The following is a 27,820-nucleotide window of genomic DNA, read 5'->3' on the forward strand; positions in this document are numbered from 1 at the left end:
TAACTCGTGAACCATACCATTATATGACACATTAATTTGTGCACTGCCAGTCACTTTTACCAGTTCTTTGGTGTACGTGCGCAGCTTGGCATTAACAGGGCTCAGCCTGGGCCTCACAGTCTTAGTATCCCACAGCTTATTAAATGCCCTCTCGTTTGACTCGCCCCATGTCCAGTTCCATCGATACTAGTATCCCGTTAAACTTCACATTAATCAAAATTGGTTTACTCTTGGTTATCAAAGAGTACAGTCCATATACTTCCTCCTCTGGCATCTCGGATTGCGTATCCGGATCTGCGCTAGTCTGACTCTCATCCTCCACATGGTGTGTCGCAGCTCACTTGCTCATCTGTGTACACTTGCGCTGGAGATGCCCCACTCTCAGACAGCCTTTGCAACTAGATTGCTTAAATCGGCACTGCTGGTGCCAATGATTTCCCCCACAACGCCAACACGGAGAAGTCGGATACATTCCCGCTGGCGGACTTTGGGCAGCCACAGGTTTCGCGAATGCAGCCGGATAGGCCCTGCCACGTGCCGCTCTGCCGAACGCCGAATCAATCGCATTTACAGTACTTGCCGAGATTCGGTTCTTCACCGATATTTGCTTTAAACTCCTGTCCATTGTCGTACATGATTGAGCGATGTGGATGGCCCTTTTTAAATTCAACTCCTCCACCACCAAAAGTTTGTGCAGGATCACCTCGTGGTTGATACCAGTAACGAAGAAATCCCGCAGCATGTCTGCCCGAACGGTCCCGCTAGACGTCTCAGGTCGGCAACAAATTCCGCCGCGCTCTGGCCCTCCGATCGAACGTGTGTATAAAACCAAATCTCGATGATAATGCTGTCGTCTGGTTTGACGTGCTCCCGTATCAATGTACACAACTCCTCGTACGTTTTCTCTGTTGGATCACTAGGCATGAGTAAATTCTTTATCAGACCGTAGATCTTTGAACCGCACACAATGAGGAACACGGCCCGGCGCCGATCTCCTTCATTTTGTTAGTCACGAAGTACTGGTTCAAATGGCTCACAAAATCTTCCCAATCTTCTCCCTCCATGAATTGCTCTAAAAATCCAATCGTGCTCATTTTGCAAACAAAGGCTCTTGTATTCTCATCACCAAATGTTATGTATGCAAAAAAGGTACAAACTGACTACTGTTTAACTGAACAAGGTACATCCTTAGCTCTGCTTTATTACGGCCCAAAGTGCCTGACTCACAGAATGACTGGCCTTTTATACCAGAGCAGCATCATGTGGGTGCTGCTCAGTAACCTCCAACAATGACACCATCTGGTGGCTACAAACAGCATGTACATACATGACATTAATGAATACTTTGCATCGGTTTTCACAAAGGAAAGGGGTAATGCAGATATTGCTATCGAGGAGGAGTGTGATATTCTGGATGAAATAAATATAGTGAGAGAGGAAGTATTAAGACGTTTAGCAGCTTTGAAAGTAGATAAGTCCCCAGGCCGGATGAAATGCATCCCAGGCTGTTGAGCAAAGTAAAAGAGGAAATAGTAGAGGCCTTGACCATCATTTTCCAGTCCTCTTTGGATCTGGGCACGGTTCTGGAGGTTTGGAGGACTGCTAATGTAGTACCCTTGTTTAAGAAGGGAAAAAGGAATAGGCCGAGTAATTACAGGCTTGTCAACCTAACCTCAGTGGTGGGAAAATTATTGGAAAAATTCCTGAAAGACAGGATAAATCTGCATTTGGAAAGGCAAGGTTAATTAGGGACAGTCAGCACGGATTTGTTAAGGGAAGATCGTGTTTGACTAAACTGATTGAATTTTTTGAGGCGGTAACCAAGCGGGTCGATGAGGGTAGTGCGTACGATGTAGTATATATGGATTTTAGCAAGGCTTTTGATAAGGTCCCACATGGTAGACTGGTCATGAAGGTTAAAGCCCATGGGATCCAGGGCAAAGTGCAAGTTGGATCCAAAATTGGCTTGGAGGTGGGTAGCAAAGGGTAATGATTGATGGATGTTTTTGTGACTGGAAGGATGTTTCCAGTGGGGTTCAGCAGGGCTCAGTACTGGGTCCTTGCTTTTTGTGGTATATATCAACGATTTAGATTTGAATATAGGGAGTATGATTAAAAAGTTTGCAGACGACACTAAAATTGGCTGTGTAGTTGATAATGAAGAGGAAAGTCATGGGCTGCAGGAGGATATCAATCTACTGGTTAGGTGGGGAGAACAGTGGCAAATGGAATTTAATTCAGAGAAGTGTGAGGTGATGCACTTTGAGAGGGCTAATAAGGAATGGGTATATACATTAAGCGGTAGGCCACTTAATAGTGTAGATGAACAAAGGGACCTTGGAGTGCTTGTCCACAGATCCCTGAAAATAGCAGGCCAGGTGGATAAGGTTGTTAAGAAGGCATACGGAATGCTTGCCTTTATTGGCTGGGTCATAGAATATAAGAGCAGGGAGGTTATGCGTAAATTGTATAATACTTTGGTTAGACCACGGCTGGAGTACTGCGTGCAGTTCTGGTCGCCGTATTATAGGAAGGATGTGATTGCGCTAGAGAGGGTGCAGAGGAGATTTACTAGGATGCTGCCTGGAATGGAGAATGTTAATTATGAAGACAAATTGGATAGGCTGGTTTTGTTCTCATTGGAACAGACGAAGTTGAGAGGAGACCTCATTGAGATGTACAAAATATTGAGGGGCCTGGACATAGTGGATAGTAAGGGTCTATTTACATTGGTGGAGGGATCTATTATGAGGAGGCATAGTTTTAAGGTGGTTGGTGGAAGGTTTAGAGGGTATTTGAGGGGGAGCTTCTTTACGCAGAGGGTTGTGGGGATCTGGAAGTCGCTGTCTGGAAGAGTGGTGGATGCAGAAACCCTCTCCACTTTTAAGAGATGGTTGGATGGGCACTTAAAGTGCAGAAACCTGCAGGGTTATGGACCTAGAGCTGATAATTAGGATTAGACTGGATGATCTTTTGTTGGATGGCGCAGATATAATGCTAAGTACTGCAGAGTTGATCACCTGGATGGGTCGGAGAGGAATTTTCCCAAATTTTTTCTCCCTAAATTGGCCTGGGTTTTTAACTGGTTTTTGCCTCTCCCAGGAGATCACATGGCTCCGGTTGGGGAGGAATGTAGAATGTTTCAGTATAAGGGGTGTCACAGTTGTGTGAGGAGGACTGGTTGGGCTGGGTGCTCATTGCCTTTCCGTCATTGTTCATAGGTTTATATGTAACCTTTTTAGGGCTGCTGACCAAGAGCCGTGCGGCTCTTTATCGGCCGGCGCGGACACGATGGGCCGAAATGGCCTCCTTCTGTGCTAAAATTTCTATTTTTCTATGTTTCTATGTTCGCTCCAATTGGTTGTGCACAACCTTGGCCTGCAAAACAAAGAATGGTTGCTGAGTAGCAGTGTCATGAGGCTTCAAAAATTAGTGCACAAGTCAATGTCCCTGACATGGAACTGTAACTGACATGAATGGGAGCCTCCATTGCGAGAACACACACATATATATATATATAGAGGCCACAACAATGAAATTCTGCTTCAGTGACTATATAGTGAAGGTGGGAAATGAGAGAAGGATGAAGGAGAGGCTTGCAGATGGAAGGTCAGCAGTTGGTGGAACATCCTTTTTCTGCATTGGGTGGTGGTCCTATCATGAATGGAGGTCCCTTAGACCTCCACAATTACCTCTCTCCAGAGAGCAGCTGGCTCGTTAAGGCCAAATCAACAGAAGGTGAATTTCCCTGTTCAAATTCCGCTCCAAACTCCCCATCCACACTGATGCAAGTGCCGATTCCCGCCGGCCAATATCGCTGGGTGCCATTTTTTTTTTAAATCACTGAATTTCAATCGATTAGCCGCCACAACCATTACGACCTGAATTTCATCCCCTTTGTATCTTGGCAGAGTAGCACCCTTTGAAGTAGATCATTACGTTTTGTTTTAAAAGAGCCTGTATGTATAATCTCTCATAGATTGCAGGATCTTCTAGCATTTAACAATGATGTCCTCACTTTTTGTCTGCACTAAAAAGAGCAAAATGCATCTACTCACCTGACAAGAAAATATCATTAAAATCAGTTCAATCCTAAAATAAACAACTAAAATGTAAATTAAAAACAAAAACTCTGGAGATTAGGTAGTGGAATGTGTTCGACATTGGCTTTTTACTTTGGATCCTAGGTTTCCATCCAGCTTAGACTGATAGGATAATAGGCAGGACATTAGGATAGTCTTTTTCCCTCTGCTGGCAGTAAGGATGCTATCTGAAATGATACTAGGCAGTTACAACCCAGTTCCTGAGACCACGGAACAAAACTTCCCTTAACTTGGCATTAATTGTTACTAATTGAGAGGATGTGAGAAATTGGAATGTCATAATAGTTCAGTAGGGGCGCTCTTCTGAAGTTTGAGCTAAGGCATATCACTGGAACTGATTAAAAAGAGCTTTACAGTGTATCTGGACTGTGCTATACCTGACCTGGGTGTGCTTGATGTTGACACTGAGTGCTTGAAATGAGAATGCCCTTCAATCCACGGCACTAACATCACTGACCTTGATGAGAACAAAAAATTAAAAACTGAGCATTATGGGAGTGAAATTGGTGTTCAATGGAAAAGAAAGCCAAGCGTTGTGTAAAGCAAGCTGTCGATTGCTTTCACTCATTTTATGCTACCGCCCAAGATGAATTTCACCCCTTAATTATTCCCTATTTTTAGTTTCATTTTATGTTACCGTACAATGTTTCTTTGTTGGTTTTGCTAATTTGCCTTTTTTTTTATTTCATTGTCAGAAGCCATAGATCGCTGGAAGCCTGAAGTACCTCCTTAGCGTACAGGATGACTTAATAAATCTGTATATTTTGTATTTGTATATCACTTGAAAATCAACTACAATAAAAATAATAAACTGCATAGTTATTCTTTGTCCCTTATTAACACAACTGTTTTTTTTAAAGAATAGATCATTTTAAGTTGTCAACTAGAATGGCATCATATTGGCAATCTTACATTAAACCTTAAAAGTATTTTGCAAAGAACATGATTTGGTTATAGGTTGGACAATGTTCCAAAGTCTGAACTCATCTACATCACTGTTGCTCTTACTGATTCATGGTTATAGCTTGATAGCTGGATATACATGAATTGTAGAAATTCCAAAGCTCTTCCCCTTAATGATAGCTGTCATCACGAAGACACTGAAGGCCATAAGGTCACATAACCTTCATATGGATAATGGCCTAGAAATTGGGCCACTTACCTCCACCCATTTGCTCCTCTGTCCTTGCGAAAAATGGCGACCTTCTCTCGTGTAGGACTCAGTGGTCGCCATTTTGGTGAAGGCCTTAGCGCTGCCGATAGTACTGGACATGTAAATAAAATCACACCGACTTGAATGTCTCCTCAGCGAACTTCAACCTTAGCGCTGCGTTCAGTGCTGTGTCCTAAGCTCACTTTAAAACTGAGCATTCAGCAGACTGACAAGAGTCGCTGTCAGCGCCTCTTAAAAAGGGACACACACATCTTTCAGGTAAGTTTGAATTTAAGTTATTAGATGTGGTTTACGAATCACTGCAATGCTCCACCTCACACTCAGCAAGCTCCCCACTGGAGTGGGACTAAGCTACAAAACCAGTGGGAACCTGTTCAACCTTCGTCATCTACAGGCCAGATCCAAGACCGTCCCATCCTCTGTCGTCGAGCTACAGTATGCGGACGAAGCTTGCGTCTGCGCACATTCAGAGGCTGAACAAGTCATAGTCAACATCTTCACTGAGGGGTACGAAAGCATGGGCCTTACACTAAACAGTCGTAAGACAAAGGTCTTCCACCAACCTGACCCCACCACACAGCACTGCCCCCCAGTCATCAAGATCCACGGTGCGGCTTTGGACAACGTGGACCACTTTCCATATCTCGGGAGCCTATTATCAGCAAGGGCAGACATCAGCCGCCTGAGGAAGAGAGTATTCGAAGATCAGGCCCTCAAATCTGGCACCAAGCTAATGGTCTACAGGGCTGTAGTGATACCCGCCCTCCTGTATGGCTCAGAGATGTGGACCATATACAGTAGACACCTCAAATCGCTGGAGAAATACCACCAACGATGTCTCCGCAAGATCTTGCAAATCCCCTGGGAGGACAGATGCACGAACGTTAGTGTCCTCGATCAGGCCATCATCCCCAGCATTGAAGCACTGACCACACTCGACCAGCTCCGTTGGGTGGGCCACATTGTTCGCATGCCTGACACAAGACTCCCAAAGCAAGCACTCTACTCGGTACTCCTACATGGCAAGCGAACCCTGATATGTTCATAATAAAGGATGAAACTGAGTACTGTGAGCAATGAGTAATTGTGACCTTAGCTCCTTTAATAATACTCCAGAGTGCAGGTACCTCGTGGGTGGCCTGCTTATATACAGTGCTCCCAAGGGATGCTGGGATCCCTTGGGACTCCAACAGGTAGGCCCTCTGGTGGTGGTGTGATACAGGTTGCCAAGGGTTAAATACATAACATCACTCCCTCGTAAAGTTAATAGTACACTTTTTTACAGGGTGAGACGATCTGGGGCTTTTTGCTCCCTTGTCAATTGTCTCGGTACAAATGCGGGTGTGGGTGAGTTGGTTAATTCTTCACTGGGCTGCTGGACAGCCGGTCTTGCCGGGCTGCTGGGGATGGTGAGTTCGGCTTAGAGGTCAACCATGATGTCAGTTGTCATTTGTGTGTGTGTTGGAGGGTCAAAGTTGGTGGTGTCTTCTTCGGGTTGTTCGTAGCTGTTGGTGAACCGTAATTTGATTTGGTCCAAATGTTTTCTGCACGTTAGTCCATTGGCCAATTTGACCTAAAACGCCCTACTCCCCTCTTTGGCTATGACCATGCCAGCGAGCCATTTGGGACCATGTCCATAATTGAGTACAAACACAGGATGATTGACCTCAATATCGCGTGACAAATTTGCGCGGTCATGGTACATACTTTGTTGATGCCGCCTGCCTTCCACATGATCATGGAGGTCAGGGTGGACAAGAGAGAGCCTTGTTTTGAGCACCCTTTTCATGAGCAGCTCGGCTGGGGGAACCCTGGTGAGTGAGTGGGGTCTGGTGCGGTAGCTGAGCAGCACTCGGGACAGCCGGGTCTGCAGGGAGTCTTCCGACACACGTTTCAAGCTTTGCTTGATGGTTTGGACTGCCCGTTCTGCCTGGCCGTTGGATGCAGGCTTGAACGGGGCAAATGTGATGTGCTTGATCCCATTGCGGGTCATGAATTCTTGAATTCAGCACTGGTGAAACACGGCCCATTGTCGCTGACTTGGGCATCAGGCAGGCCGTGTGTGGCAAACATGGCTCGTAGGCTTTTGATGGTGGCCGTGGATGTGCTTACAGACATTATTACATATTCAATCCATTTTGAATAAGCATCCACGACAACCAAAAACATTTTGTCTAGAAATGGGCCCGCATAGTCCACGTGGATCCTCGACCACGGGGTTTGGAGGGCCACGACCACAAACTTAGTGGTGCCTCTCTGGGTGCATTGCTTAGCTGAGAGCAAGTGTTGCACTGGCGCATGCATGACTCTAAATCTGAGTCGATGCCGGACAACCACACATGGGATCTGGCTATGGCTTTCATCATTACAATGCCTGGGTGGTTGCTGTGTAGGTCACAAATGAACGTTTCTCTGCCTTTCTTGGGCAAGACCACGCGATTACCCCACAACAGACAGTCTGCCTGCAAGGACATTTCGTCTTTGCGTCTGTGGAACAGCTTAATCGCCTCCTGCATCTCCACTGGGACACTGGACCAGCTGCCATGGAGGACACAGTTTTTTACCAAGGACAGTAAAGGATCCTGGCTGGTCCAGGTCTTGATCTGGTGGGCTGTAACGGATGACTTTTCGTTTTCGAATGCATCCATTACCATGAGCAAGTCTGCGGGCTGTGCCATTTCCACCCCGGTGATGGGCAATGGTAGCCGACTGCGAGCATCAGCACAGTTCTCTGGGCCCGGTCTGTGGCGGATTACAAAGTTATATGCCGACAACCTGAGCGCCCATCTTTGAACATAGAAACATAGAAAATAGGTGCAGGAGTAGGCCTTTCGGCCCTTCGAACCTGCACCACCATTCAATAAGATCATGGCTGATCATTCACCTCAGTACATCTTTCCTGCTTTCTCTCCATACCCCTTGATCCCCTTAGCCGTAAGGGCCATATTTAACTCCCTCTTGAATATATTCAATGAACTGGCATCAACAACGCTCTGTGGTAGAGAATTCCACAGGTTAACAACTCTCTGAGTGAAGAAGTTTCTCCTCCTCTCAGTCCTAAATGGCTTACCCCTTATCCTTAGACTGTGTTCCCTGGTTCTGGACTTCCCCAACATCGGGAAGATTCTTCCTGCATCTAACCTGTCCAGTCCTGTCAGAATCTTATATGTTTCTATGAGATCCCCTCTCATTCTAAATTCCAGTGAATACAGGCCCACTCGATCCAGTCTCTCTTCATATGTCAGTCCTGCCATCCCGGGAACCTTCGCTGCACTCCCTCAATAGCAAGAACGTCCTTCCTCAGATTAGGAGACCAAAACTGAAAATATTCCAGGTGAGGCCTCACCAAGGCCCTGTACAACTGCAATAAGACCTCCCTGCTCCTATACTCAAATCCCCTAGCTATGAAGGCCAACATACCATTTGCCTTCTTCACCGCCTGCTGTACCTGCATGCCAACTTTCAATGACTGATGTACCATGATACCCAGGTCTCGTTGCACCTCCCCTTTTCCTAATCTGCCGCCATTCAAATAATATTCTGCCTTCGTGTTTTTGCCCCCAAAGTGGATAACCTCACATTTATCCACATTGGCCCACTCACCTAACCTGTCCAAGTCATCCTGCAGCCTCTTAGCATCCTCCTCACAGCTCACACTGTCACCCAGCTTAGTGTCTTCTGCAAACTTGGAGATATTACACTCAATTCCTTCATCTAAATTATTGATGTATATTGTACATAGCTGGGGTCCCAGCACTGAGTCCTGCGTTACCCCACTGGTCACTGCCTGCCATTCTGAAAAGGACCCGGGCAGAGGCATTGGTGTTAATCCTTTTGCTCTCAGAGACTAGTGTTATGAGTGGCTTGTGGTCAGTTTCAAGCTCAAACTTGAGCCACACAAGTACTGGTGCATTTTTTTCACCCCTTAAATGCAAGCCAGAGCCTCTTTTTCAATCATGCTGTAGGCCCTTTCGGCCTTGGACAGACTCCTGGATGCATAAGTGACCGGTTGCAAAATCCTCCATTCGTTAGCCTGTTGTAACACACACCCGACCCCGTATGAAGACGCATCGCAAGCTAGCACTAATCATTTACATGAGTTATACAGGACAAGCAGTTTGTTTGAACATAACATGTCATGTATTTAACCATCTTGCAATGACATAGTCATGTAACTGTAACTCATGTACACTGTACCTGTACCCTAGAAATGCACACCATGGCCACAGGGGGTGAACTTGCGGGAGACACTCCTCACCTGGGTTTCCAGGTATAAAAGGGCAGGTCCCACCCAGGGTCAGCGCTCCTTGGTCCTGGGAATAAAGGTGAAGGTCACAGGGTGACCGTGTCTGATATATACATGCCTTGTGTGAGTTTGTAGTAAGGTACAGGGACACTACATTTGGCGACAAGAAACGGGAATCACCGAACCACGAGGATGGCCACCGGTGGCACAGAGGAACGTTACTGTGTGGGCGAGGACTGGGACAACTTCGTGGAAAGACTCCAGCAGAGCCTTGTCACAAAGGACTGGCTAGAAAAGACAGCAGGTGACAAGCGGAGGGCACATCTACTGACCAGCTGCAGACCATAGACGTATGTGCTGATGAAAGACCTGCTCGCACCCCAAATGCCGGTGGACAAGTCCTTTGAAGAGCTCAGCCAGCTGATCAGTGAGCATCCCAAGCCGGCGAGTAGCGTACACATGGCCCGGCACCGGTTCTACTCTCACCGGCGTCGGGAGGGACAAAACGACTCGGACTTTGTGGCGGAACTGCGGCGCTTGGCCAGTCTCTGTAAGTTCTCTGATGCCTGCAGCGGGGAGATGTTAAGGGACTTTTTCATCGAGGGCATTAATCATGCCGGCATTTTCAGGAAGCTCATAAAGACTAAGGACTTGACTTTAGAAGGGGCGGCATTGATAGCTCAGACCTTTATGGCAGGGGAAGAGGAGACCAAGCTAATTTACGCACGCAGCCCTGGTCCAAACGTGGCGATGGACCAGGGAGTTAACATGGTGAACGCGGCTTGGGACCCCGCAGGTAGGCAAGGGCATTTTGAAACCACCCAGGCAGTAACAGGCTCCATGGTGGGCCCGCAACAAGGACAATGGGAAGGGGAAGGCCATCTCGAGGAACAATGCGTCCCGCGATGGGACCATTAACACCCACCATCAGAGTGCTTAGAAACAGCCAAATGAGCAATCAGAGAGGAATGCCTGGTAATAGCCCTTTTGTTAACATCAATCTCAATCTCAGCTCATGCTGGAGGTGCGGGGGCAGACACACTGCGAAAAGCTGCAGGTTCCAGCAATATACCTGTAGGATTTGTAATGTCAGTGGACACTTGGCCAGGATGTGCAAAAAGGCAGTAGCGAGGCTAATCTGCGAGACAGAGGAACCAGACGAGGAGTCTGCAATGCAGGATGAGGCCTGGGATAAAGCCATAGATGCTGAAGTTCAGCGGGTTCATGTGGCTGATGTCCACAGCTCATACACTAAAACGCCACCCATGATGATGAAAGTCTTACTGAATGGCATCCCGGTGCACATGGAGCTGGATACGGGAGCTAGCCAGTCACTCATGAGCACCCAACAATTTGAGAGACTATGGCCACACAGAGCTAGCAGAACCAAACTGGAATGCATTGAGACGCAGCTACGGACGTACACCAAAGAGATCATCCTAGTGCTGGGCAGTGCAAACTTGGTGGTAACACATAATGGACTATGGAATCGGCTGCCACTCTGGATCATTCCGGGAAATGGCCCCGTGCTTTTGGGGAGGAGTTGACTAGCTGAGATGAATTGGAAATGGGGGGTTGTGCATGCTATTTCATCCGTGGAGCGAAGTTCATGCTCACAGGTCCTGCAAAAATTTGGGTCACTGTTTCAACCTGGTGTCGGAACGTTCAAGGGCACTAAAGTAATGACACGCATCACTCCGGACGCCAGACCAGTGCACCACAAAGCCAGAGCGGTGCCGTATGTGATGCGTGAAAAATTTAAATGTGAACTGGACAGGTTGCTCAGAGAGGGCATAATTTGGGCCGTTGAATTCAGCGACTGGGCAAGTCCCATCATTCCCGTCCTCAAAGCAGATGGCTCAGTTAGGATTTGTGGCGACTACAAAGCCACCATCAACTGAGTATCGCTGCAAGACCAATACCCGCTTCCGAGAGCGGAGGACCTTTTTGCCACGCTGGCAGGTGGCAAGCTGTTCACGAAGCTGGACCTCACCGGCCTACATGACTCAGGAACTGGCTGAAGAATCCAAGCTTCTGACCACCATCACGACGCACAAGGGATTATTTGTCTACAACAGGTGTCCGTTTGGCAGTCGTTCGGCAGCAGCCACCTTTCAGAGAAACATGGAAAGCTTGCTCAAAACCATTCCTGGAACGATCGTATTCCAAGACGACATTCTCATAATGGGTCGAGACACCAAAGAACACCTCCACAACCTGGAGGAGGTGCTACACCGATTGGATTGGGTAGGCTTGCGGCTGAAAAAGGCCAAGTGTGTGTTTTTGGCCCCAGAGGTCGAGTTTTTGGACAAGAGGGTTGCCGCAGACGGGATCCGGCCCACTGAATCAAAAACGGAGACGATCCGCCGGGTGCCCAGGCCCGGCAACATGTTGGAGTTGCGATCGTTCCGGGGACTTTTGAACTATTTTGGGAACTTTCTGCCGAACTTAAGCACATTGTTGGAGCTGTTACACATGCTCCTGCGTAAAGGTTGTGAATGGTTTTGGGGGGACTGTCAAGAACGGGCTTTCAATAAGGCGAGGAACCTGCTGTGCTCCAACAAATTGTTGACTTTGTATGACCCCTGTAAAAAACTGGTCTTAACATGCGATGCGTCATCCTACGGGGTTGGGTGTGTGTTACAGCAGGGTAACGATGACGGCCGACTCCAACCGGTGGCCTACGCCTCCAGGTCGTTCTCCCAGACAGAGCATGGATACGGCATAGTCGAGAAGGAAGCACTCGCGTGTGTTTACGGTGTGAAAAAGATGCACCAGTACCTTTTTGGTAGACAGTTTGAGCTAGAGACGGACTACAAGCCGTTAACATCCTTGTTGTCCGACAGCAAGGCTGTGCACGCCAATGTGTCAGCTCACATACAGTGCTGGGCCCTCACGCTGGCTGCGTATGACTACACCATACGGCACCGGCCAGGCACCGAAAATTGCGCTGACATGCTCAGCAGGCTCCCAGTGGCCACCACCGAGGGGGCATCGGAGCAGAGTGCCAAGATGGCCATGGCCGTTGAGGCTTTTGACACTGCTGGCTCCCCCATCACAGCCCGCCAGATCAAACTCTTGACCAACAGAGACCCCCTTTATCCATGATAAAGAAATGTGTCCTGACTGGGGATTGGGTGCCCGCACACAGGGCATGCCCCGAGAAAGTCAGACCGTTTCAGAGACGGATGGATCAGCTCTCCATCCAAGCCGACTGCCTTTTATGGGGCAGCCGGGTAGTCATGCCCCAGAAAGGAGGGGAAGCATTCATCAGGGAACTCCACAGCGAGTACCCTGGCATCGTGTTAATGAAGGCCATTGCCCGGTCACATGTATGGTGGCTGGGGATTGACTCAGATCTGGAACAATGGGTTCGCAGGTGCACGACATGTGCCCAGCTGGGCAATGCCCCCCGGGAGACCCCACTCAGCCCGTGGCCCTGGCCCACCAGACCATGGCCACGTATTCACGTAGACTATGCGGGGCCGTTCATGGGGAAAATGTTCCTGATCGTTGTCGATGCATACTCGAAGTGGATCGAGTGCATCATATTGAACTCGTGCACGACATCCATTACCGCGGAGAGTCTGCGTACGGTTTTCGCGATCCATGGCTTGCCGGACATCCTGGTCAGCGACAATGGCCCGTGTTTCACCAGCCATGAATTTCAGGAGTTTATGTCGGGCAATGGTATCAAGCACGTCCGGACAGCGCCGTCCAAGCTGGCTTCCAATGGCCAGGCGGAACGGGCGGTCCAAGTCGTAAAACAAGGCATGCTACGCATCCAAGGACCCTCCCTTCAGTACCACCTATCACGTCTCCTGCTGGCCTACAGGTCCCGCCCAGACTCGCTCACGGGAGTCCCGCCAGCGGAATTCCTCATGAAACACACCAAGACGCGGCTGTACCTCATTCACCCAGCCCTGGCAGACATTATTGAGGGCAAGCGCCAGTCCCAAACCGAGCTCCATGATCGAAACTCAAGGGGGAGGTATATAGAAGTAGATGACACGGTATTTGTTCTTAACCATGCTTTGGGACCCAAGTGGCTTGAGGACAATTGGCAAAGAAGGAAATAGAGTCATGGTGGTCCGACTAAACAATGGGCAGATATGCCGCAAACACTTGGACCAAGTTAAGAAAAGGTTCAGCATAGACACAGAGGAACCTGAAGAAGAGCATGAGATGGCACCCACACCACTGCCAGCGGACGAGCAACAAAGACAGTCCTCAGCACAGTCCCTGCGGCCAGTCCGGACAGGCCGGAATCATCTCAAGTGACAGAGACGCGTGCCGAGGCTCAGCCACCAAAGCCACAACTGCGGCGCTCCACGAGAGAGTGTCGACCACCTGACAGACTTAACCTCTGAAACAAAAAGACTTAGGGGGAGAGGTGATGTCATGTATTTAACCATCTTGCAATGACATAGTCATGTAACTGTAACTCATGTACACTGTACCTGTACCCTAGAAATGCACATCCTGACCACAGCGGGTGAACTTGCGGGAAACACTCCTCACCTGGGTTTCCAGGTATAAAAGGGGAGGTCCCACCCAGGGTCAGCGTTCCTTGGTCCTGGGAATAAAGTGACCGTGTCTAATATATACATGCCTCGTGTGAGTTTGTAGTAAGGTGCAGGGATACTACATAACAGATTTCTGGCTTTCTCAAAGGCAGACTCTTGTGAATTCCCCCATACCCAGTCGGCTCCCTTGCGCAGTAGCATATGTAGGGGTTCTAGTGCTTAACCCGGGTAGGAAATTACCGAAATAGTTGAATAGTCCCAGGAACGACCGCAGCTCCGTCTCATTCTGTGGTCTCGGCGCGTTCTTGATGGCCTTCTTCTTGGCGCGGTGGGTCTGATGCCGTCTGCTGTGATTCTTCTTCCCTAGAACTCGACCTCCTGCGCCAGGAAAACACATTTTAAGTGTTTCAACCTGAGTCCCACGCGATCCAACCAACTAAGAACCTCTTCCAGATTCTTCAAGTGCTCAATGGTGTCCTGACCTGTAACCAGTATGTCGTCCTGGAAAACCACGGTGCGAGGGACCGACTTTAGCAGGCTCTCCATGTTTCATTGGAAGATTGCTGCAGCCAACCGAATCGCGAACGGGCATCTGTTATAGATGAACAAACCTTTCTGCGTGTTGATGCAGTTGAGGCCTTTCGAAGATTCCTCCAGCTCCTGTAGGCCGAGGTCAGATCCAGCTTGGTGAACATCTTCCCTCCAGCCAGGGTCGTAAATAGGTCGTCTGCCTTGGGTAATGGGTACTGGTCCTGTTACTGGCGAAAAACGGTTAATCGTTACTTTATAGTCCCCACAAATTCTGACCGTACCGCTACCTTTAAGTACTGTGACAATCGGACTAGCCCACTCGATGAACTCCACCGGCCTTCTCTCAGCTCAATTTCCACTTTCTCACGCATTATATATGGTACCACTTGTGCCTTGTGGTGGATGGGTCGCGTACCGGGAACCAAATAGATCTGCACTTTCGCCCCCGAGAAGCTTCCAATATCTGGCTCGAACAACGATGGAAATCTGCTCAGAACCTGGGCACATGAGGCGTCGTTGACGGACGAAAGCGCTCAGATGTTGTCCCAGTTCCAGTGGATTTTTCTCAGCCAGCTGCTGCCAAACAGTGTGGGGCCATCCCCTGGCACAATCCACAGTGGAAGCTCGTGCACTGCTCCATCATTGCAAACTTTGACTTCTGCACTGCCAATTACAGGGATAAGTTCCTTGATGTAAGTTCTTAGCTTGGTGTGAATGGGGCTGAGCTTGGGCCTGTGTGCCTTGTTGCACTACAGCCTGTCGAAGGCCTTTTTGCTCATTATGGACCGACTCGCACCCATGTCCAGTTCCTTGGATATTGGAATTCCGTTCAGTTCAACTTTCAACATTATTGGTGGACATTTCGTGGTGAAGGTGTGTACCCCGTACACTTCTGCCTCCTCGGTTCGAGTCTCCAATTCAGCCTGATCCACAGTGGATCGATCTTCCTCTGCAATGTGGTGGTTTGCAGCTTGCCTGCACACTTGCTGGAGGTGTCCCATTGTTCTGCAGCCGTTGCACGCATAGTGCTTGAAGCAGTATTGATGGGCCCGATGATCATCTCCACGCCAGCAGGGTGTTAACTGCCTTGCATTAACGATTGATGGTGGACTCTGGGTCATCTGAGGTCATGCAGCAGCCAGCGTGTACATTCTGCCATGTATATTCCTGCTCAAAAACGACGTTACTTTGTGCACAGTACTGGCCGAAACCTCTTTATGCTGCGAAATTTGTTTTGTGTTGTCGCTGGTGGACATAAATGCCCGGGCTACCATTATAGCTTTGCTCAGATTTGGTGTTTCAACAGTCAACAGTTTGTGAAGGATTACCTCATGGCCAATGCCAAGTACAAAAAAGTCTCTCAGCATTTGTTCTAGGAATCCATCAAATTCGCAATGTCCTGCGAGGCGCCTTCATTCGGCGACGTAGCTTGCCACTTCCTTGCCCTCCGACCGTTGACACGTGTAGAACCGATACCTCACCATCAGAACGCTTTCTTTAGGATTTAGGTGCTCCTGGACCAGCGTACACAATTCTTCATAGGATTTAGTTGTTGGTTTTACCGGAGCTAGAAGATTCTTCATGAGGCTATAGGTTGTTGCCCCACAGACAGTAAGGAGGATCGCCCTTCGTTTGGCAGCGTTCTCATCCCCTTCCAGCTCGTTGGCCACGAAGGCCTCCCAATCATCCCCTTCTGAGAACTTCTCCAGGATAACAACTGTTCTTTGCATTTTCGCACGGTTGTTCGCTACTTCGTTGCCAATTGATACACTCATAATAAAGGATGAAACTGAGTACTGTGAGCAATGAGTAAGTGTGACCTTAGCTCTTTTAATAAGACTCCAGTGTGCAGGTACCTCGTGGGTGGCCTGCTTATATACAGTGCTCCCAAGGGATGCTGGGATCCCTTGGGACTCCAACAGGTAGGCCCTCTGGTGGTAATGTGATACAGGTTGCCAAGGATTAAATACATAACAAACCCCAGATGGGCAGAGGAAATGTTTCAAGAACACCCTCAAAGCCTCCTTGATAAAATGCAACATCCCCGACACCTGGGAGACCCTGGCCAAAGACCGCCCTAAATGGAGGAAGAGCATCCGGGAGGCCGCTGAGCACCTCGAGTCTCGTCGCCAAGAGCATGCAGAAAGCAAGTGCAGGCAGTTTGTGGCAAACCAGACTCCCCACCCATCCTTTCCTTCAATGACTGTCTGCCCCACCTGTGACAGGGACTGTAATTCCCGTATTGGACTGTTCAGTCACCTAAGAACTCAATTTTAGAATGGAAGCGAGTCTTCCTCGATTTCGAGGGACTACCTATGATGATGAATAATTTTATTTACATAGTGCAATACATGTTAAATGTTTTTTTAAGTGTGTAGGCTGCTGATGCTTGCAGAGCCTCGGATGGTGAAGGAAGGCCTCTGAGAAGACAGAAAATGCTGGAAATTCTCAGCAGGTCAGGCAGCACCGATGGAGAGAGAAACAGAGTTCACGTCTCACATCAAGATGCTGCCTGGCCTGTTGAGTATTTTATGCTTTCATTTCAGATTTACAGCATCTGATCGCAGAGGGAGAGGAAGACGCAGAAGTTGAGGAAGCAGAAGAGGAGGAAGCAGAAGGAAGGAAGCAACCCAGGCAGCCCTTTTCCGGGATGTAATCATCCACCTGCTGTACCAGTGACTACAACCCCAATTCCCCTTTCAACATTTGTCCCACATCTTACCTTCCCTCTGTTATTACTGACCATCACAGCATCCTCTTGGCCACAATGCTAAAATAGAAGCCACTGTGAAGCAAACTTTCCAATCTAACTTTATACATTTATCCATCCAATATGACATCAAGAAATCAACTCATCATCCTTGTGCATTCCTTTAGTGACTGTCTTGTGTGTGCTTTTGCCTATCCTACTGATGTCGCACAGTGCTACCCCAGTGGCTGCAGCATGGCTGGTGGAAGGCTGATGACTTTCAGTGGGGGAACGATGTAAATGGCCTTGCTGGTCGACCTTGAGGAGCTGTTGGCTGGGAGTGTGAAATTAAGTGACTCTCATCTCCCTCTTCTTGGTCATCCACTGTCTGGGCAGACTACATTTCTTAGTGTGAAATGAGGAAGGCACAAGGGTGGAGTTATGGTGAGGGGAGGGTGGGAAAGCAAGAGGTGTATGTCAGAATGAAGGTAACGTATGAGAATACCAACATCTTATATCCTTTCTCCCCCGCCGCTGGCCAAGGGTTCAGCCATGCCTCCTCCAAGGGGGTGAGGTGAAGCTAGGAATGAGAAATTTGCCTCATGTTTGGTACAGATTGTTGGTAGGTGAGTGATTGGGGGTTGAGTTGTGCATTCAGCAGTGTGTGAGACTAATAGTCCAATTGGTAGGAGGCAGCTGTTGGAGATGCATTCACTGACCTTGACTACTGGTCTGAGGTCATGAAGCTTCTTTGGACACTGGAGCCAGTTTGTGGGGGCAACCCTAATGGCAGTGATGGCCTCAGTGTTGTGGTCCCACATCGTTTTTCTGAAGGGCCTCCTGGTCCCTGTGGATAGAGGACCTCTCTTGCAGTGTTGACCCCCTGTAAAAAGCTGGATTGTTACATGCGAGACCCCAGATGCCCCTTCTCTGACTTGCTGAGCCATTTGTGTTAGTACTGAAGCACTTTTCCCATTGTTAGGTACGGAAGGCAATTTTTTTAATGTAAATTTTTTTTCAGAAGGCAGTTGAGCTATAAATAATAATAATAACTTTTATTTACATAGCGCCTTTAAAGTAGTAAAATGTCCCAAGGCATTTTGCAACAGTGTTACAAGATAAAACAGATAAATTTGACATTGAGTCCCAAAAGAAGAATTTAAGGCAGATGACCAAAAGCATGTTTACAGAGGTAGGTTTAAGGACCGTCTTAAAGGAGGAGATAGAAGTAGAGGCGGAGAGATTCAGGGAGAGAGTTCCAGAGCTTAGGGCCCAAACAGCTGAAGGCACGGCCACTGATGGTTGAGCAGTTGTAATGAGGGATGTTCAAGAGGCCAGAGTTTGAGGAGTGCAGACATGTAAATGCTAAAAGCTGCCTTATTTACATCATTTTTTTTCATTTCAGAAGGCATTGCCCCTTTAAGAGATGTTTTCCGAAATGACATCTTCGCTTTAATAGCAGGCTGTTCTAGCTGCAATGACGCTTCTGCCATGCTACACTGGGGCTTCCTGTTAGGACAAACGCCACCAGGACGGAGTTGCACTGTTAATTATTCCCCAGCGCTCGCGGTGGCATTCACAAATTTCTAGGCCCATGTATTTTGACATTTCTTAATTTTTTTTTTTATCAACTCTTGGATGTTAAAAATAGACTATTAATCGATATTCAGAGCATGCCAGGATTCAATTTTGTAAGCCCAACCTCCTCCTCGACTACGGTCTATGGATCGTCCAGGACTCGAACTAACCTCCCCTCCCCCAAACGCGGAACTGAACCAACATTAGAACTAACTACAGTAATTTGCAATTTTTTAAATCTAGAAACATCAAAACAATGTAAGGCATAATTTTTTGAAATGTTATTTCAAGTCACTTTCACAGGAAATTGACATCTACATAATATATTAAAATGTTACGGCTGCATGCGCTTTCTGTCAACTTTTCCGTTATAAACTCCTTTGTCCACATTTATAATGGACAATGTAAATTTTTCATGATGTATTGGACTTCCACCATTGGTGGTGCTGGAGCACGTCCATTGGCAGGACAGTGGCAAGTCTACATAGGCTGTTTCCATTATAAATGCGGCCATAAAACACTTAGGATTATTAACTCCAAGATCTGAATTCTCTTTCTAAAAGGGTGATCTTCAGGCAGACTAGTGAGTAAATTTGGGCAGAGCGGCCCCCCCTTCAAAACTCCATCCCTAATAATGGCCACCTTGATTTTCCTCCTGTGACCTCACAGTGACTCTGCTCCACCGGTGGAAACATGGCTTGACGTATTTAAATAAAGTATTGAGGGTATAATCAAGAGTCCCTCGAGATTTCTTCGCATTTCCATTCACTTACCACCCCTGAAAATTACTGCCCCGATTAAAGTGGTGGCACTGAGGCTGGTGCCTCAATTTCTGAGCATTTAAAGGAACCTCTGAAATTAAACCTGCTGCAAATTTAAAGAGACCTCTGTAATGGATTTCCCTCTGGGGATTGCATTGTTTCTGTGCGAGAAAGATGATGAGAATATAGAGAAGCAAAGGATGAAAACTAGAAGCAAGTAACCTCATGCAAGCAGGCAATAACCAACCCACAGGTAGGATCCACAGACCATGGAGGACCTATCTGGATTTTTCCTAAAGGCAGAAGGTTGCATTTCTCCTGACACCATGGCAGATCTGCCAGCTACTGGAATCAGACTTGATTTTCTTGAATCAATGCAGGAGTACTGCATTGTCTGGCTATTAAGGTGACAGCAGTATTTAACTTCCATGCACCTGGATGCTTCCAGATGACCGCTGGTGGCATTAGACATATTAATCAGTCAGTAGTTCATCTCAGCATTGGACATGTCATGATGTGCTGTTCAGAATGCCTCTGAGTGTGTTCAGTTTCTCATGGACCCATCAAAGCAAAAAGAGAGAGCCATCAACTTCTTCCAAGTGGCTGGACTGCTACAAATGGAGGATGCCATTGATGCTGCCTATATAGCTATAAAAGCTCTGTTTGAAAGCCCCATCAACTTAATTCATAGGGATTTAATTTCCTGAACGTGCAGATAGGTTGATGGTCACCACTTCATTTGAGACATTTAGGGGACCATGGGTACCTGATTGACATCCTTTTCGAAATCCAAGAACAGAGACTGAAAATAGGTTCATTGAGACCATGGGTGCTATCAGGATCATTGTGAAACAGACCTCTTGAATTCATAAGTCCAGTTTCCAGTCCATTTTAAATAAAATAATCCTGGCAGCAGCGATAGAACTGTATGCTCAGGTTGTTTTTGTATAGACACTAACATTGTTATAAAAACTTTGTAAAATGTAACTTTTTGAAAATTAATGGAAGGTTTCATGGAGGTGGATTTTCTTTCCAATTTCTTTTAGCTTATTAGACAAAAATATTTGATTTTGACAAGCTCAGCTTGCACTTATTTACAATACTATTAATCACGACTGTAAGATTATCATGGATTAGTTGATTTTTAGAATACTTGTTTTAATATCTTATCATTACTATCTTATAATCCTCAATATCTTATCATCAGGAATAGATTTATAATCTTGTACAGTATAATAATTGAATGTAGCAGTTTGCAATCATCAATTGTATGCAATCATAACCTGAATTATATATGACATGGAACCCTTTTGAGTAAGCTGTAACCAGACATCCTGGGGTGAGAAAGAGGACTGCTATGGTTGAATAGCGAGGCTGTGGGTGAAGGTTGGATATTAGCCAACAGTAAGGATGAGGCATAAGAGTGCAGTTAGCCTGGGAAGCTGCCATTGTGATGGAATGTTATGATGTCTAAAAACATAGGCCTTTCACAGGAACAGCAAGGGCGCCATATCTTTACACCATGGAGACATGTTCCTTTCGTGTTGCCATAACTGTTATGTTCATAATAACGCGGTGTAACTGAGTACTGTAGACGTGAGTAAGTGTGACCTTAGTTCCTTTATTCTACTCCAGAGTGCCTATACAGCATGGTGGGCCTGCTTATATACAGTGCTCCCAAGGGATGCTGGGATCCCTTGGGACTCCAACAGGTACGCCCTCAGGTGGCGGTACAATACTGGTTACATAGGGTTGCATACATAACATCACTCATTCCCAAAGTCAATAGTACACTTATTTGGAGGGTGAGACGATCTGAGGCCTTTCGCTCCCTAGTCGATCATCTCAGTACAAATGCAGGTGTAGTTGGTTCTTTGTTGGGTTGCTGGAGATGGTGAGTTCAGCTTTGTGGTCAACTGTGATATCGGTTGCCACTTGTGTATGTATCGGAGGGTCAAAGCTGGTGGTGTCCTCTTCGGGATGCTCGTGGCTGTCTGTGAATCGCAGTTTGGTTTGGTCCAAATTTTTTCTGCACGTTAGTCCATTGGCCAATTTGACCTGGAGCACCCTACTCCCTTCTTTGGCTATGACCATGCCAGCAAGCCATTTGGGACCATGTCCATAGTTGAGTACAAACATAGGGTCATTGACTTCATATCGTGTGACAAATTTGCGCGATCGTGATACATGCTTTGTTGATGCCGTCTGTCCTCGACGTGATAATGGAGTTCAGGGTGGACAAGAGAGAGCCTTGTTTTGAGCGCCCTTTTCATGAGCAGCTCGGCTGGGGGAACTCCAATGAGCGAGTGGGGTCTGGTGCGGTAGCTGAGCAGGACTCGGGACAGGCGGGTCTGCAGGGAGCCTTCCAACATGCGTTTCAAGCTTTGCTTGATGGTTTGGACTGCCTGTTCTGCCTGGCCGTTGGATGCGGGCTTGAACGGGGCAGATGTAATGTGCTTGATCCCATTGCGGGTCATGAATTCCTTGAATTTAGCACTGGTGAAGCACGGCCCATTGTCGCTGACAAAGACATCAGGCAGGCCTTGCGTGGCAAACATGGCTCGTAGGCTTTCGATGGTGGCAGTGGACGTGCTTACCGACATTATTATACACTCAATCCATTTTGAATAAGCATCCACAACAACCAAAAACATTTGGCCTAGAAACGGGCCAGCAAAGTCAACGTGGATCCTGGACCACGGTTTGGAGGGCCATGACCACAAACTTAGCAGTGCTTCCCTGGATGCATTGCTCAGTTGAGAGCAAGTGTTGCATTGGCGCACGCAAGACTCCAAATCTGAGTCGATGCCGGGTCACCACACATGGGATCTGGCTGTAGCTTTCATCATTACTATGCCTGGATGGGTACTGTGTAGGTCGCGTATGAACATTTCCCTGCCTTTCTTAGGCAAAACCATGCGATTACTCCGCCTGTATGGACATTTCGTCTTTACGCCAATGTGAATGTTTAAAAATGTATAGAGACATTGAAGTTGAGAACGTGGGAATTGTATAGGGACAGTATAAGCTAACAAAGAATTCATGGCGGAATAGCCATGACATCTCAGACTCGAGACTGCGAAATGTTACAACACTAACACGTATTGAAACAAAACCCACAGCTTGCAGAAAAACCTCAAGGTCTTATTAAATCATGTTATTAACCTGAAACATTAACAGAAGGTCTTTGTTTAAAATCAGACCATACATAGGTCGGCTTATGAGTGGACAAAGGGAAAGAGGGATCCAAAGAGATAGGCTGAACTAGGATGTCACTCTAGCCCTATCTTGTTATCTTTTGCCGAAAATGTATAACCATCGTCTCTTTACAATGTAACGTCACTTTGTCCGTAGGAAGTGGGTGCGTTTGAACAGACTTGCATTCCTTCTGTCTGATAAAGTCCCCGATCGGGATTTGCTTTTTAAATAAAAGCTTGCTTTGTTTAAAGCACAAACGGTATTCGTTTCAGTAATTTTGCTGAACCAGATTGAGGTAAAAGAATCCAGAAATCAACATTTGGTGTCAGAAGTGGGATCTCAACGGACGACTGCCGAAAACTTGCGAATTAAGAGCCAGACTAGCCTTGAACGAGACGAGGGGAAAGTGGCCACTGGAGTGAGTATGATTTCAATACTGCTCCAGTTTCCCCCGGTTTCAAAAGTCTGAGGAAAGTTTAGCCACTCGCTGGTTCTCAGGTAGTGTCTAAATGAGATCCAGGACAATCTGGTGAATACCTTTCAACTTAGAATAGGGATAGAGATAGGGAAATTGCGCGGTGACACAAACCAAGCGGCGACTTGGAAAGATAGGTTATAGTTAGAGCTAGATAGGGATAGATGATCAATCATGGATCCAAAAATTAATAGGAAAGAAAAGAGACTCTTGTGAACGTCTGTTTAAATGAGAAATGCTTCTGTGATTTTTACTGTAAAAAAAAGCCGGGGAGTTGTGGTTTGTTTTAGCTCCACCTACTTTTTCAAACAGAATGAAAGTTTTTTTTAACCCTTCGTAGTGTTGTCCTGTAGGTGGGAAGTTTAAGAGTGTGAACCTTATTGAATTACTTATATTCGGATGATAAGTTACGGAGCCAGGAAATGCACAAAGGATGGGTTTGTTGAGTAAAAAAAAAATACATGGTCCCGGTGGTTAAAAAAAAAGGATTTAACATGCTCACTTACTTGTCGAAAGAAAACATTCAGAGAAGGCACAGCAAAACAACTGAGATGGATTCAAAAGGATTTTTAAAAAAATATATGATATTAAATAACACGACCTTGAGGCTGGAACAATTGAGATAACGAAAAGCAGTCCACAGCCTACGTGCCAGACTTCACTCTAGTTATGGAAAAGACAAAAAAAAAAGTAACGTACTAAATAGGTGCTGAAAAAAAAATGTTCTGAGATTTTAAATTATGAGAAAAATTCCACTGCAGTCTAAAAAAAAAAATCACTCCTGTCCAGTTGGCAGAAAAACTCCATTAAATTAGGGCTTTCATTGACTGATTGGATTTAAACTGCGCAGTGACGCGAAAGGATAGGGAAATTTGGAGACTAAAAGAAATTAAATAAGGCTCATAAGAAATCAAATTTAGAAAATTAGGCTCACAGGGAATTAAGTAAGGCTTATGGGGAATTAAATAGAGGATAGGTGTTCAAGTCAGGTGTGACATCAACCTCATATATCACTTGGCCCGTCTAGGCACTGATTGAATTTAAATCACGCAGCAACTCGAAAGGAGGGCTGACGCAGACGCGCAGCAGCGTAAAATGCGTAGCGACGCGAGACATGCGGCGGCGCGAGCGTGCGGCTGAGTGAAGGAGGGCTGACGCAGACGCGCAGCAGCGTGGAATGCGTAGCAGCGCGAGCGTGCGGCTGAGTGAACGTGGGACGACGCGAACGCGCAGCAACGCGAACCGCGGGGTGATATCAAAGTCAGTGCTGGTTTCAGTAAGTCTCTGTTTATTTTTAGTGTTTTAAATCGCGCGGCGACGCGAACCGCGGGGTGACGCGGGAGTCCGTGTTTATTTTAAGTGTTTTAAATCGCGTGGCAACGCGAACCGCGGGGCGACGCGGGAGTCCGTGTTTATTTTAAGTGTTTTAAATCGCGCGGCGACGCGAACTGCGGGGCGACGCGGAAATCAGTGTTAGCTTTAGTAAAGTCTCTGTTTATTTTAAGTGTTTCAAATCGCGCGGCGACGTGAACCGCGGGGTGATGCGGAAGTCAGTGTTAGCTTTAGTAAAGTCTGTTTATTTTGAGTTTGTTCAAAATCAGTGTTAGTTTCAGTAAAGTCTGTGTTTATTTTAAGTTTGTTCAAATCGCACGACGGCGCGAACGCGTAACGACACGGCAATTAGAGTCAGTTTAAATACGAGGGGCAGCGTACAAATGGGTAATCAGTTGGATAAAACAACGGATGCGGATAGTCCGCTACAAAAGTTATGTGAGGAATTCCCTGAAAGAGCTGAAGACTTTAGAAAATTATCAGGAGCCCTGAACAAATTATTAGGAGATGACCAGTGGCCTCTAGGTGGCACTAGAAGTGTAAAGGTAGCAAAAAAAGCACAGGGATTGTCAAAAATTAAAAGATGCATCACTTCTGTCAAGTTGGCAAATAAATGCTATTAAATTGGGACTCTCATTGACAGAGGGAACACATGTTAAAACTGTAGACGTCTTAAAAAAAAATGTGCGCACGAGAAACTTACTAAGAGATCCTCTGGGACCTCTGAGAAAGGTATTGACCGACTACGTAGTCAAATGGCTGGCTTTGTGTTAACCGAGGCTGATGATGAAATTGATGAGTGGTCACTGACTCAGCGCCCAACGGCGCCTCCCGCACCCCCTGGCCCCTTGCTCCAGTCCTCTTCCCAACACCCTCCACCTTACACTCCGGCGAGAGGAGTTAAAAATAACCCCATACCACCAAAGCAACAAACCCAAACTGACTCCTCATCCTCTGATAGCGATTCGGATCCCCAGTTCACAAGCGATATAGCCGAAGGACCAGATCTCACACTCGAAAGGGCAGAACTATATCTCGATATCACAGACAGTCCCGTAAATCTTCTAGTCAATCTACCAGTCCAAGTTGTGAAAGACATAGCAAACACCCCCGCCGATCGAGACGCAGAACTGTCAAGCAGTCAGACAGCTCCGAAACATCCTCCGACCTAGAAATAATTTCCAAGATCCCAAAGTCCCGACACCAATTCCCTGTCAGACCAATGCCAAACACTGATGCACAACAAGCTGCAGACCACCCCACTATAGATGTCTATGTGATCTTCGAACAACTATTTCAGTTTATAATGCAGAATCAAGGGACCTGTGGGCCTTGGTAAAGCAAACCTTGAGCCCAACTGAACACACCCGATTTCTAACTCACCTAGGACGTGCTACTCATGATGCATTGTTGGTTGCTCACCCTAACGATATCCAGGATCGCCTAAACACTATCTTCAATTCTCTCACCCCGACCCTTCAGAAGCCCATCAGTATGGCCACAGTATTAGAAACTAAACCCCTCAATTCTGCGCTATCCTACTTCAGTGCCTGCCCTATTCGATTGCTCACGCTATCCGGACAAATAATATGAATTGGGCAGATAATAGTAAAGCCCAGATGGAAAGGGCGGTTAGATATTGGCAGGAAAAGAAGGGGGAGGGGGAGGTGCGCCCCCAACCCGGGTCAAGACTGAATACGTGACTAGAAAGGAAGAGCCATCTCGGGAGGAAGGACCAATAGAACCGCAGTGTTGCATACAGGATTGGATGGATAAGCAAGGATACGGTTATACTAAACAAACAAACGGCCCGAGCCCTGCTAATAAACCTCCCTATTGTCCCCGGCATGGTATGGGAAGAGGCCGGGACTGGGTAAGAGGAATTAACTGTTTTAATTGTGGGCAGGAAGGACATTGGAATAAAAATTGCCCCTACCGTCAGCATGGAAAAGGAAGAGGAGGAAGAGGAGGGGGGCAAGTGGGGAGAGGAGGATCTTACACTAACTTCTCCCAGAACAACCCCTTTGGTCAATTGTCCCCCGATTGACTACGCAGCTTGATTGTGCAGAGTTCCTCCCCGGACGACGAACCAATTCTGAATGAGTGGCAACCCTTTTTGATAGGTATGGGAGCCTTCATGTCTTCTGTACAATCAAAGCTTAAACTCCCTGCCTCTACTGAAACACAGGAACTTTCAGGATTCCTGGGACAAGTCTCTACATTCCCGGTGTCAGAACCGGTTAAAATGGGTTAGCAGGAAGAATCGGTGGAATATCGATTTGTTATCACAACCAATCTGGACTGTAACTTGATGGCTAGAGACCTCCTCTGCAAATTCCAGTTGCATTTGGAGTGTGGAGACGATGGGATTATTGTAAAACAGGGAACCCTTAAGCGGCAGTATACCACTAGAACCCCTCAGTGGTGGTCTCTGGACCTGCCGCAGGCACCCTATCACGTGACCCTAGCATACGATCCCAGTGGAAATGGGAAGACCTCTTCACTCCAGCAATCGATGTCCCCCATGCTCAGAGGCAGAGCAAAACCTCACCTTTGCTTGGGCCAGGCACCAGAGATCAGACCAGTGCAGCACCTGAGGCACAGACTATCCATCACGACTGCGTGGCAATGATCCGACTGGAACGATCTAAAAATACCTTCCCAGCTCCAGTGGCAGGACTCCTGGGGAAGAAGATCAATTTCATAGGTACCCTTCCAGCGGTTGTGGCAGAATCGCGGGAGAGAAGGATCAAGGCAGTCGACCTCGAGGACAGAGGCAAGATGGCGTTCCTGCTGCAGCGAGGGGCAGCGTGGTTGAAAAAAGAGCCCCACCACGCTAAAGATTTGGAAGTTATGGTGTGCCAGGCTATAGACGAGGCTGACCCTACCAGCCGGGATGTGCAAATACCTGACTATGTGGATCCTCATGTGTGGGCAGAGGACCACTCCCAAGTGGGTTATACTCCCATTGATCCAATTGAGATCCCAGTGCAGGGCAATGTGAACTGGCCCTCTATCCGACAGAACCCACTGAAATCACAGGCAATCCAAGGCTGACCTTTCGGCACTGTACTGCCATCAATCCGGCCTGTTTTCTTACCGAGCCACCCCAAGATGAGGAAGAACCCAGTCATGATTGTTTATCTTTAATTCAGGAGGCCACATCAGTCAGGGAGGATTTAGTTGATGTATCAATGGAAGATCCAG

General features: G+C 47.1%; 1 protein-coding gene across 1 annotated transcript in view; it reads left to right on the plus strand.

The window, feature by feature from the left end:
• LOC139276094 (potassium/sodium hyperpolarization-activated cyclic nucleotide-gated channel 2-like) overlaps positions 1–4,919 on the plus strand; it is a 335,425-nt gene extending 330,506 nt beyond the window's left edge. The window contains exon 11 of the mRNA XM_070893567.1: positions 4,799–4,919. Within this exon, the coding sequence (XP_070749668.1) occupies positions 4,799–4,836 (38 nt within the window). The 3' untranslated portion in view covers positions 4,837–4,919. The remainder of the gene's footprint in view (positions 1–4,798) is intronic.
• Positions 4,920–27,820: the final 22,901 nt, after the last annotated feature.

This window comes from Pristiophorus japonicus, chromosome 11 (genome assembly GCF_044704955.1).
Source record: "Pristiophorus japonicus isolate sPriJap1 chromosome 11, sPriJap1.hap1, whole genome shotgun sequence".
In the NCBI taxonomy this organism is placed as follows: Eukaryota; Metazoa; Chordata; class Chondrichthyes; family Pristiophoridae; genus Pristiophorus; species Pristiophorus japonicus.